Source organism: Pipistrellus kuhlii, unplaced genomic scaffold, assembly GCF_014108245.1.
Source record: "Pipistrellus kuhlii isolate mPipKuh1 unplaced genomic scaffold, mPipKuh1.p scaffold_m20_p_15, whole genome shotgun sequence".
Lineage (NCBI taxonomy): Eukaryota > Metazoa > Chordata > Mammalia > Chiroptera > Vespertilionidae > Pipistrellus > Pipistrellus kuhlii.
Genome location: NW_023425460.1, coordinates 30,369,786 through 30,382,843, shown reverse-complemented (window position 1 = coordinate 30,382,843; position 13,058 = coordinate 30,369,786). Strand labels below are relative to the sequence as shown.

General features: G+C 46.4%; 1 protein-coding gene across 1 annotated transcript in view; it reads left to right on the top strand.

Annotated features, from left to right (window-relative positions):
* HPSE2 (heparanase 2 (inactive)) overlaps positions 1-12,275 on the top strand; it is a 439,765-nt gene extending 427,490 nt beyond the window's left edge. The window contains exon 12 of the mRNA XM_036438802.2: positions 11,407-12,275. Coding sequence (XP_036294695.1) covers positions 11,407-11,572 — 166 coding nt within the window. The 3' untranslated portion in view covers positions 11,573-12,275. The remainder of the gene's footprint in view (positions 1-11,406) is intronic.
* The last annotated feature ends 783 nt before the right edge of the window (positions 12,276-13,058 follow it).

Below are 13,058 nucleotides of genomic sequence, written 5' to 3'. Positions count from 1 at the left end.
GCATACACAGGCATGGAATGAAGACTGAAGACTGAACTGAAGACTGAAGACTGAAGACAACTGAAGACTGAATAGGCTTGGCTTCTCCGCTACGGCTGAAGCAAAGGCCTGGGCCCCGGGTGCCAGAGGAAAACCGGTGCCGGCAGACAGGGGAAGGAAAGAAGGAAGGCCTTTTGCACAAATCTCCATGCAATGGGCCTCTACTAGGTATATATGAGACTATCTATTTATAAGAATACTTATCCTATCTAATAAAGAGGGGATATGCTAATTGACCCTCACACTGTTGCAAAGATGGTGGCACCCACAGCCAATAAGGAGGGAAAATGTTAATTGACTGCCCCCCCTCAAAGATGGCAGCACCCACAGTCAATAAGGAGGGAATATGTTAATTGACTGCCATGCCCTTAAAGATGGTGGTGCCCACAGCCACAAGATGACGGAACCCAGTCCCCTCAGCCCCACCGGGGTGGCAGGCAGGAAGCAGAGCCAGGCCTGCCTCTGGAGTCCCCCAGTCTCCTTGCCCCCACCCACCCAGGACTGGCCCTAGGCGCAGGCAAGCCTCAGGTGGCTCAGAGGCTATCCAGAGGCTCAGATAACCAGGGCTGGCCAAGGCTTGTGCTGCTGGCAGTGGCAACAGCAGAGGTGTGATGGGTGTCACCTTTCCCCGATCGCCAGGTTGCCCTCTGCCACTTAGAACTCCCAGACTGTGAGAGGGGGCAGACCAGGCTGAGGGACGCCCCCCCCCCTTCCAGTGCATGAATTTTAATGCACTGGGCCTCTAATATTAATAAGGCTCTAATATATAAATAAGGCTCTAAGTCAGTCTATAGAAAAAAGAAAGAGGAGAAAATATACAGAGAAATGAGCCTTGCAAATCTTTAGTCAATATATGCTTCCTCTCTAAAACTTAGAGGAGTCTGGGTTCTTTTAAACCTTATGCTAGTTTGGGGGTGTTTGTGGCTAAGAGATAGTAGCCACCCAAAATGTCTACAGCACTGTCTAAGTAAATAAATACCTTTATATATAGAAAATATAGTAAAGGCAATGGATGATATATTTAATCCCCTTTGTTCCTCCTGCTTCAGGAGCTGGAAGCATTCTGTCTGTAGGCATCTCTCTTTTTAAACACACATTTCAAGGAAAGGACAATGTTGTTCCTTTCGGTGCTAAAGAAACTCAAGTTTGTTATGTGTATAAATGCTTCATCTGGTTCCGTTCTGAATCCACCTTGCAAAGTACTACATACATCTCCCTGGTATGTGCTGAGGAGCATCTCCCTGGTGTACATGATACAAGAGAAACATGAAATAAAGCATCTCCATTGAAATAGCAAAAATGCTCATTTCACACTAGTCAAAGAAAAGCATGCCTTTTAAAAGTTCACATCTTCCTTTTATTTAGAAAAATGCGACTTCCTGACATGGTACTCTAAAAGAGTTTTAAAAGCTTATTTTATTCAAAATAAATTCAAAGTAAAATGGTTAGAAAGCTGTCTGATTCCCCTCCACCCTCAGCTGTAAACATACTCCCACTCTTTCTTCTTAATCATGCCTGCACTTTGAATCACCCTGAGGAGTTTTATTGTACAAACCCTAATGCCCAAGCCTCACCCCAGACCAATTAAACCAAAATCTCTGGGCTTGGACCCAGGCACCAGTACTGCTTAAAGCTCCCCAGGTGATTCAAATATGTGGCCAAGGTGAGAACCCTTGTCCCTCGAGAACAGGCTGGAACAAAAGCCCTGCTGATTTGCATCTTTGATTCCACCCAGATTCTGTTCTTCATTCAGGCACTGAGCCAATTTGCCAAAGGTGTGAACATGCCATGAGCCCCCAAGGAGTACTTTTGCCTGAGTGTACGCCTCTCTGAAGGTTTTCTTCTTGTTTTAACTCCCTGATTAGTGATGTAGTAATATACAGATCACTGTGCAGGTTAGAGGATTATAAAATCCTTTTATATTTTAAAGTGACTTGACATTTTAAACCAAGATGCTTAGGGATCCAGGGTTTTCACGGTTGTTTTCTGAGAATTTTTCATTTGTTTTCGGTTACGGACTAGATTTTCTTCCAGCTTACTCCTAGCAGCTGGGGTCTCTCTACGTAGCTGTCCGTCAAGTCTGAGGCCTCCCCTCCCCCCACCTCCGCTCACTTGGGGACCTTTGTTGCAGAGATTTCCATTCTGTTCCAGGCGACTTGTATGAAACACTGGTAAATGTGCAATTTGGTGTAAAGCTAACGTGTTTCCCAGCAGTTGATTCTAAACCGAGGGGCAGGGAGCAGAACATGCAGGCAGTTCTGGCACCTTGGAAAGAAGAGCCCCTGGCCTTCGTTCTCCACGGCTGTGGTTTGGGTGACGGACAAACGTGAGGCCCAGGGAACAGAAAGGTCCTAACCCACCTCATCGCTATAGCAGGGGCCGGGCTCTGAATTGGTATTTCTTTGGCTGCCAAGCATGGAGAGCCTACAACAGGAAGTGTTTCTTTTCAGACAAGGGGCTGAAGTACCAAACTGTGTACTAACTGCCAGTAGTCACTTAGCAGATTACCTCTTTCCTGCTTATCTTTGCAAGAATGATTCAGAGTGCAACACTCTTTGCACTGACATCTGTGTACCCTGGACCACATCTTATTTTTCCCTATTGAGGATACACCAGTGCACTTAATATTATAGGGAAGATTGTCAAAATCTGATCAAACTGAGACATTTATCCCTTTGATTTAACATATTTTAATAGGTATCCAGGGAGCCATGTCTTTATAGTAATGTAACTAATTTTGGGCATGGCTTATGGACTCTATTTCATACTGTTACATATGGGAAAACCTGTCTGTGCACGTGTGAGCACACACACACTCACACTCACTGGCTCTCTTACCTGGCTCTTCATCTCACCTGCAGACTCTCTGTAAAGGGATGCTCCTGATCTACCCTCACCCCCTGACTGCCTCTTCCAGCTTCCCACAATTAGGGCTGGGGAAACCTGGTCCTTCCACACAGAGGGTACAAAAGTGGAAGGCAGGGAGTGATGAATTCTGACCTGGGAATTTGGGAAATCCTCAGGGCAGAGGGCCATTAAGCAGGAACTAGAAGGATGAACCCTATGTCTAGGAAATGCTGGAAGGAAGGTGAGCTTACTAAAAGTTTGGAAGTACAAAAGTTCAAGGGTGTGTGTGTGGGGGGGGTGTCACATCATCTCTCATGACTGGAATATAGAATGCTTTGTGGGGTGAAGAAAGAGGCTACAATAATATAATAGTGCCAGAATTCAGAGGCCTTTGAAATTCAGGCTAAGAAGTTGATTTTCCTTCTGTCTCTCTCCTTGTATAAGTGTTAATTACAGTGTGTCTGACCACACATTTGCATGTTTCTGTGTTAGTGGGTGACAACTACATCTGTTGTAATTACATCTGTACAACACAAAGAACAGTAGGAATATGAATAATGCCTTTACACACAACTTGTGAATGTCGGTGGCCATGGTATCAAATCTTTGCAATGCAAAGGGAACAGTGCTAACCACATATTCAAGTCCTCATGGGTTTATTGCTGGTTCCACTGTGACCTATGGTATGAGTGTAATATGGCTATGACATGGAGCTTTGAGATGTCACAGAATCAAATTTTCTTCCTAAACTGCCCCCAGTGATTCCCTTGTCTGTTGGAAATTAATATCGGTATGCGTCCAGGTTCCTTAGCTGGGCTCTCATCTTGTCTGCCAAGTGTGCTAAGTTATTTTAAGCCAATTGGAGCACATGGTAGACTCTCGTTATGGCTTGGACAACTGTTACATAGACTTGATTAGGACACATTAAATCAGGACCCCCAAACCTGACTGCAAATAGGAAAAGCCTATATTCCTAACAGTTAATCTCCAGCTCTGCTTGCATAAAGGGATCCCAGTGTTTTCTCTGTTCGGTGATCAGGAAGCTTGATTGATACTCCTCATTGTGTCAATATGCCCTCAAAGAGTATGATGAAGGGCAAATGATCTCATCAGCCTCCCAGTGTCTCAGTGGCCAGGAACTTCATATATGATGTGAGCTTTTGGAGGGGCGAGGGCAACAGGAAGCTTTTATCTCTGTTTTTCTCTCTTGTTTGGTCTCCTCTCTCTAACAACAGAGGAGGGGGAAGGAGTGCCTAATCAGCCACACAAGAACTCCTACAGAGGTTGCCTGAGTAGAATTGGACAGGCGTTAATTTGAACTCCTATCATAGGCAAGAAGGCTCTGAACCACATGGTATGGAAATTAAGAAATGAAAACAAATATATTTAGCAGGTAAAATACTCCCCCCGCACATGGATAAAATAAGGCTGAGAAGGATGCATGCTCAAATGGAGGGGCCCTTGGATAAGGCCCCGTGGAGGAGGCCACATCCATGGGGCCTGGAGAGAAGAGTATGCCTTTGAACAGATGCTACCAGATTCCCTGAAGAGCAAAAAGCACGGGGAGGAAAAAGTGCAGGACACCCTTGGGAGGAAGTAATCCTCCTCATGACCCCAGAGAAGGTGGTGGACTTCCTACAGCCTGTGCTCCAGCTGGGCATGTGGGACCAGGAACACGAGCTGCAGTGGCCACTCAGAGCAGCCCTCTCAGTGGACTAGCGATCGCTCATGACTGTTTCAAAAGAACTTCCTCTCTAAGCGACCCCAGATGCACAGCCCCTCCCAGAGCAGGAAAGGGGAGCTAGGGCCCTCCTCAAACCTGGCCTGCTCCCTCCGGGCTCTAACCTGCCCCTGACCTGGAGAAGGGCAGGGCAGCTGCGCATACCAGCTTTCTAACTCAGCCAGGAGGCCTCGAGGGGGCAACTCGGCCAGGGGCCTGTAAAACACACAGGTGCGCGCCGGCGAGAGCGAGGGGGTGCCTGGGACTGGGGACCTGAGAGCCTGGCGCAGAGTTGCACAGGCATTGGCCAGCCTCGCACCTGCGCAGACCCCCTCCCCACACACTGGCCTGGAATTCCACACCCCGGCAGGAGTCTCAGTTGGCTTGCAAGTTTCCTTAATTTTAGCCCCATTTTCAAGTGGCCCGGCCGCGAAGTTTTGTTGGGATTTGATTGATCCTGTGGTTTGTTCCTCTGGAGACCAAGCGCAGGGCTCGGCTCACCTCCTGGCCTTCCTGGGACTGAGAGCAGTCTATAGGGACTGGCTGACCCTCTCTGGCTTCCTGACATGCTCTCTGACACCGATGTGTAGAACAAGAGTGACCTCTAGTGGCCCATGGGGAAGCACAATGGAGCCATGTCAGAGCTAGGTGTTGGGATTCTGAGGAGCAAAGGGAGCTGATACCGCTGCCAACTGCCCCCATATACCCACTCAGTCACACACACACTCAGACTCTTATTCATTCTCTTTTCTCTCCCTCACCCCCAACCCCTTCGCTTCCTTTCCCTCCCTCTCTCCCTCCCTCTCATCATTTAATAATCCAGAAGCTGAGACCAGAGAGGACTGGTGACATACCTAGGCCTGCACATGTCATGTTCAGAGCTTGCACTAAAACTCTGTTCTCTGGCTTCCATTCCAGGGTCTTTTCTGCTACCCACATATTTATATCCAGTCCTTCTATCACAAATCTATTTTGTGAGCTGGTTGAAGGATGAATAGGATAGAAACATGGTCTTCCTGTTTAGTAGAGAGACCAACAAGCAGCCAGCAGTCCCAATACTGTGATGAGTGCCGAGACCCAAGAAGTCCTGGGTAAAATAGGAGCACTTTGGAGGGGCACTGACCTGAAGGAAGAATAGGAGTTATCAAGGAAGAGGAAGCTGGAAGCGGGAAGAGAGTATGGAGAAGGTTTTAGGCAGAGGGAACATGTATAAAAACACTGCGGTTGAGAGATTGTGATTGGGGAAATTGCAGCAGAGAAGAAAAGTTGGCAGTGGGTGGTGGGGAGCTGGAATGGGTAGGAGCTGGAATGAGCCTCTAAGGGGCTGAAGGAGTATGTAGAAGGCTTGTCTATGGGACCTTGTAATGACTTTGGACAATGTTCTAAGATCAGCAGGGAGCCACTGGACAATTAGGTGAATGTCATGATCAGATTTCTATTTGCGTAAGATCACCCTGAATTTTACATTAAACTCTACCTCAGGCTCGTTGATTTGCTGTGGGCCACTTGCCTGATAATTGTTCAAACCTGAAGGACTGTTAGAGTTCATCCAGTCCATCTTACAGGTTGAGAAACTCGCCCTCAGAGAAGGCCAATCACTTTCTCAGTGGCTGAGGCAGAACTGACCTCTAAGTCCCTTCACCCCCTACTCAAGGCCCCAAATATTCCAGCCTGAGCCAGACACTAGGTCTCAAGGCTGCTCCCAATACACAGGCTTCCCTTGTCTGTGCCTGAGACTGGGCCAGAGTCCAGCAAATTACCTTCAAGATGGTCAGAGGGCATTCTCACCAGACTTGCTTCTGAGACTCAGGATGGCCAAATGTTTGCTTCAGTGTCCACTGCTAGCAAGAACCATGGGAAGGCATGAAGAGCAGAGACTGCACACAGGTGGTGCGGGAGGGAAGGAGGGTGACCAGGCCAAGAGGCTCCCTTAGAGACCTGGGAGCAGAGGACTTGACTCCACATTGAGACACTGAATCCCATTTCAAATAGCATGCAAAATAAAGAAAACAACTTTAGGAATTGCAAAGTAACTCAGACTTTGTAAAAACAGATGGTGATAAAACCCAGTTGTCCTAATATTTGGATAATTTAAATGGCCTCAACAGCTAGGGATTTAAGAGAAATAGTTCAACATAGACTGGATCACTTAGTGTTTGGTTTGAAAAGTCCTGGGCAGTAAGGAGGCCTCAGAATATGATGAAAATAGGATAAGAAAGGTTTGTAAGGAAAGAAACATGATCCTGGTGAGTGCCATCTGGAATTGGAGAACATGAAATAGTAGAAAGAGGTGTCAGGAAGCCTGAAGTTGAGACCTAGCTTAGTTGGGTCTGTATGACCTGTCCAGCCGCTTAACCTCTCTGACCTCATCTCAATAGTGAAGTTACAATAATAATAACAGTGCTTTCCCTAAGCACTTCAGGGGGCTCTTTAGCAATCACAGGGAAGGACAGACAGGACTATGGTGAAGGGCAGTGCAGTCTCAGCCCAGCCACTTACTGGCTGTGTGACTTAGGAGAGTTTTAGAACCGGTAGGCTTTTACTTCCTCATCTGTACTATAGGGATGCTAACACCTCCCTCAGTTGGTAGTTGTAAGGACTAAATGTAACAGTCCAAGCAAATCATGGTATAGTGCCTTTTACATAGTGCTCAGTAATCCGTGACTTTTTAAAAATATATTTTATTGATTTTTTACAGAGACGAAGAGAGAGGGATAAAGAGCCAGAAACATCGATGAGAGAGAGAGATCGACCAGCTGCCTCCTGCACACCCCATACCGGGGATGTACCCGCAACCAAGGTACATGCCCTTGACCGGAATTGAACCCGGGACCCTTCAGTCCACAGACCGACGCTCCATCCACTGAGCCAAACCGGTTTTGGCAGTAATCAGTGACTTTTATATTTAACTTGATTATATTTACAAGTTTGCAAAGTGTTCAATGCATACAAATGAAACATTGTAATAAATTAGCATGATATGATATTACTGGATAGCAGAATAAAAGTGTTTTTAATGTAAGCAGTAAAAATAGAATGAAGGTGGTAAGCACATAGGCAATCTTTATAATGAAGGGACTTTGTAAATAAGGACATAGGAGGACTCAAGGACCCACAAAATTAATTCATATTGGCTTAGCTAGGAGATGGTCCTATAGTTTAGATTTTTTTTTTTTAGTATAAAAAACACTAGCAATGATCCTTGCTTCAGGTTGAGAGTCAGTGATAACTCAGGACTTATCCAGAGCAATTGGTATGTTAACGTAGCAGTTTTTAACTGGGGTGCCACAACACAGTGTTGTGCAGCAAGAAGTTTTAAAACATGCAATTCCTGACTAGTCAGGAACACTAACCCCTTTTCCCTTAGAGTATCAAATAAAAAAGATGACAACAGCCAACACAAGAATAGCCATCCAGTGTGCATGAATCAAAATTATACTAGAGGCCCGGTACATGAAATTAATGTACGGGGGTGGGGTGGGGGTGACCCTCAGCCCAGACTGCATCCTCTCCAATTTGGGATCCATGGGATCGGGCCCAAACAGACAGTCGGACATCCCTCTCACAAGCCAGGACTGCTGGCTCCCAACTGCTTACTTGCCTGCCTTCCTGATTGCCCCTAACTGCTTCTGCCTGTCAACCTGATCATTCCCAACCACTCCCCTGCTAGCTTGATTAATGCCTAACTGCTCCCTTGCCAGCCTATTACCCCTAACTACCCTCCCCTGCCAGCCTGGTCCCCCCCAACTGCCCTCTCTTGCAGGTCTGTTTCCTGAAACTGCTCTCTCCTCCTGGCCTGATTGCCCACAACTGTCCTCCCTTACAGGACTGGTCCCTCCCAACTGCCCTCCCCTGCTGGCCATCTTGTGGTGACCATCTTGTGTCCACATGGGGGCAGCCATCCTTGATCACATGGGGCAGCCGTCTTGTGTACTGGAATGATAGTCAATCTGCACATTGCCCTTTTATTAGATAGGACTTTTTGTCAGATTGGCAAAAAATATATTTTTTGGTGTGCAGCAAAATTTTATCAGTTTATGTGTGCATGAGATGAAAAAGTCTAGAAATCACTGTGTTAATTAAATCTGTAAAGACACTCAGGGAGCCTCCCTGGAGAAACTCAACCCAAGACAGAAATAATGCAATAAATAAATAAATAAATAAATAAATAAATAAAAACTAAAAAATCCATTCACTTGTTCAGAAAATATTTTGTCCGTACTCTGTACCATGCATCTTGTTAGGCACCAAGAATTTAAGGACAAAAGACATGGTCCCTTCAGCAAATTCGCAGTCCAGTAAATCACTACCATTCGGTGAGGTAGTTATAAGTTTGGGTACAAGAGAGCCCAGAGGTGGGGCTCCTTACTCAGGGGTTGGAGAAGGATCCCCAGAAGGAGCAACACCTGAGCAAGCCCTACAACTACCCAAGCAGTTAATCCAACAGAGAGCTCCTTTGCAACAACCCAGAAGATGAATTGCAAGTCCTTTAGTAATTTGGCCATGCTGAAGCAAGGTTGTGGGCCTTTGGAAAGCAGGAGTCTTCCTTAGTAATGTCAACATTAGAGTCATTGTTCTTTTAGGAACTCTTATTTGAAAAAAAGCAAATGATGCCCTCATCCTCCAAAAAAAATCATATTGGGAATTTTATTACAGTTTTAAATCAACTTGTTTCTTATTAATCCCGACCATTTCTACTGACATTCACATTTCGGAAACATATACTATACTTTTAAATGAATTCGTGTATTTTAATCCCAACAGTATCTGACATTTTCATTTAAGAAATACTATCTCATATATGAGCAAGACATACTAGTTTTTCATTGTAAAGCAATCTTTGTTCATGCATATATTGATGAAATTCCTACAATAACTGCCAACTCATCCCCCCTCTCCCTCCCAACGCACCCAGAGGTCTGTGATCCAGTGAATTAGCATTGCAGTGAGGAACCGGCATGCTCTGAGACTGGAGAGGTAGCTGGAGCTAGGCTTGTTTTGTTTTGTTTGCAACAGAAATACCTCTCCTCACCCTGCCTCCCACACCAGTGACTAGACTGTCTTCACCAGAGAGAACCACTCAAATCTGGAGCAAAAACTCCTTGCATATTTGATGAGGTCAACGCCTATCTTCAGACCTCGATGTTCCCACCCCCACACCTTCTAAAGGCAGGCCTGGCTCTGTACAAGAATCTCCCCGCTCATTCACTCCTTAGCATCCCAACCACAAGAGGGGGGCTGCGCCCCCTGGCCTGACAGAGCTGGACTGGGCCCAAACTTACTTTTGTGGAGCGGCCTGGAGCTCCCTCTCTGCCTCACTCTCCACGGGGAGCAATTCACAACACACTTTATCTCGGGAATTCACTGCTCCATTGGGCAGGGTCTGGTTATCTCTTTCTAAACCTGTCTGTCATTCATAGCACAGAAGGAACACTAAACAAAGACTTTCGTATCAAATTTCTAACACTTCATTCTCTTTACTGCTCAGATGATATCACTGCAATGTCATCACAGTGAAGGTTGGACAAGTCCCAGAAACAGTCATCACTAAGCAATGTTGGTTTTCTGGGGGTAACTCACAGCCTTATTTGCAGCTCATGCCCTGGTTCTGGCCTTTCCTACTGGCCCACAAAGCTGAGCTTCATCCTGGGTATGGGACTGTAAACGTTGCTCCTCAGTCAGGAACAGCTGGGAAGTTGTCTGGATCCTGCACCGCAAGCCAAGAATGGGTGATCGGTTCCCCTTTCCCTCTGTAAGTGCGCTATGCATGTGGCCCCTCAGCAGGAAGATGGCTGCTGCACAGGAAGAATAAAGGCAGGCAAGATCGGTGAATCTAATCACAAAGGCCTCCTTTTGTCACCTTATGCTTCATTGTACTGCTAAAAATGAAAAAATCTGCTAAATGTTAGATATGAAAACTCATTGTTAAATTCGAAAAATGGGAATTGTTAGCTATGCCTCTGCCCTTCTTCAGAACCCTATACAAGTAATATGATATCAGTTCCCTAAGCTATCAAACTAATGAGAAATTCTAGTTAAATAGAAGATTTCTGAAATCATTTTAAGCCTGTACATCAGTCCACAGGTATAACTAAAGCGCTATTATGATTTTTTAAATTATAAGCATGAGCCCTGGCCAGTGTGGCTCAGTTGGTTGAGCATCATCTTGTGCATTGAAAGGTTGCTGGTTCAATTCCTGGTCAGGGCACATATTTCAGGTTCGGTCCCCGGTAGATATTTCTCTCTCACATTGGTGTCTCTCTCTCTCTACTTCTCTCTATATTTATTGAGAGAGAAACAGAGAGAGAGAGAGAGAGAGAGTGAGAGAGAGAGAGAGAGAGAGAGAGAGAGAGAGAGAGACTTTTCAACTTGTGTATCTCAGAGACTTGTCACTTGTCTAAATCAGCAGTCACCAACCGGTGATCCGCGAACCACTGGTGGACCATGAGGTCTGAAAGGTTGGTGACCGCTGGCCTAAATGATGTGTCTGTGGAACTACTAGGCATCCTGTATTCAAATCCTGATTCCCAGACCCACAAGTTGTATGATTTGGGGCAAGTCACTTAACCACGGCAGGTAGAAAGGGAATAATGGCAGTTCCTTTCTCAGAGTGTCACTGATGTTTGAATGTGTTAATGAAATAAAGCCCCTAGGTGAAAGCCTGGGCACAGCAAGGGTCAGTAAGGGATGGCTGTGCATGTATCAGACAGGCAGGCAGCCGTCTGGGGCTGCCCATGCTTTGTGGCGACGGCCCCCTTATAATGCATTATTGAGTTCCGTGCTGTTTCTCTTCTCCACAGGTCAGTGCAGCTGAACGGGCAGCCCTTAGTGATGGTGGACGATGGGACCCTCCCAGAGTTGAAGCCCCGCCCCCTACGGGCCGGCCGGACATTGGTCATCCCTCCAGTAACCATGGGCTTTTATGTGGTAAAGAATGTCAACGCTTTGGCCTGCCGCTACCGATAAGCCACCCTCACATTCATGAAATGCCAGCAGGCCTGCTGGACTGCTTTCCACCTTTGCGCCCCAATAGTATCCTTACTTTTCAGACATCTTCTTAGCAACAAGCCAGTCTCTGCTGCCCCATCCTGCTGGAATTGACATAGACTTGCTCTCTCAAGGTAGCACAAGCTTAGCCTAGGTAGGTCAAGTCCACCCCAAAGGAAAATGTGGACATCACCTGTACCTTTATGAGGTTGAAGTTATGTGTGTAGAGCTTTGTATATCCCTGTATGTGTACCATGAAACCAAGCTGAAGCACACTCCCAGGACAAATGAAACAACCGCCCACGATCCTGGTCACACAGCAGTGTTACTATAGACCCTAGCTGTGGCTGCTGCCCTCGGGAGAAGATGAGCAAGGAAAAAAGCCTGGTGGATCTCGAGAGCCCTGTCCTCCCCCAAAGTCTCGGCACAAAGAGAAATCACGCCATACCAGCAGCACACGCTTTTCTCTGTCAGCTCCCTGCTGCTGCACTGGGTTTCCTATGAGCTCTCTTCTCAGAGGGGAGCCAGTGGGTGAGTCAGTCCTGGCTGATGGGTGAGCTCTTTGTGTCATTTCCCGGCTGATGTATGAGCGGGTGCATCTGGGTTTCTGACAGTGGCATCCATCACTGGCTATTCCTCTGGGAAGCCAGTGCTTCAAAAGTAAAATTGCGATCATACTCCAGATTTTATAAGAAGGCTCTATTCCTCTGTGAATCCAGATTCCCCCAGGGTTGGAATGGGAGTCGGGTAACAATATTCATTGAGTGGAGAGCAATGTATTAGGCACCACGAAAAGCAATCATCATCTGTCATGTGGCTGTGAGGGAGAGTTTCAGTACAAAGAGAAAGTACACCACACCACCACCACATATGTCCACACACACACACCACACCACCACCACCACCACCACCACCACACGTCCACACACACACCACACCACCACACATGTCCACACACACACACCACACCACCACACATGTCCACACACACACACATCACCACACATTTCCACACACACAGAAACACTACACCACCACACATATCCACACACAACACACCACTACCACACATGTCCACACACACACCACACTACCACCAAACATCTACACACACATAAACACCACACCACCACACATGTACACACACCACCAACACACACATCCACACATCCACAAATGCCACACCACCACAACACATGTCCACACACACACAAATACATAGCTCACCACTACCACACGTACACACACACACACCAAACCACTACCACCACACAGGTACACCCTCACACACATGCACACCAAACCACCACCACACATGTACACTCTCACACACACAACAAAAACAACAAATGAACAAAGCAAATGATTAGACTTTCCTCAAATTCTAAAGAATATTTACTAAGGATATGCCCTTAATGGTTTGGTTGACCAAACCATTAAAAATAAAAAGGTGTACCAGGGGTCC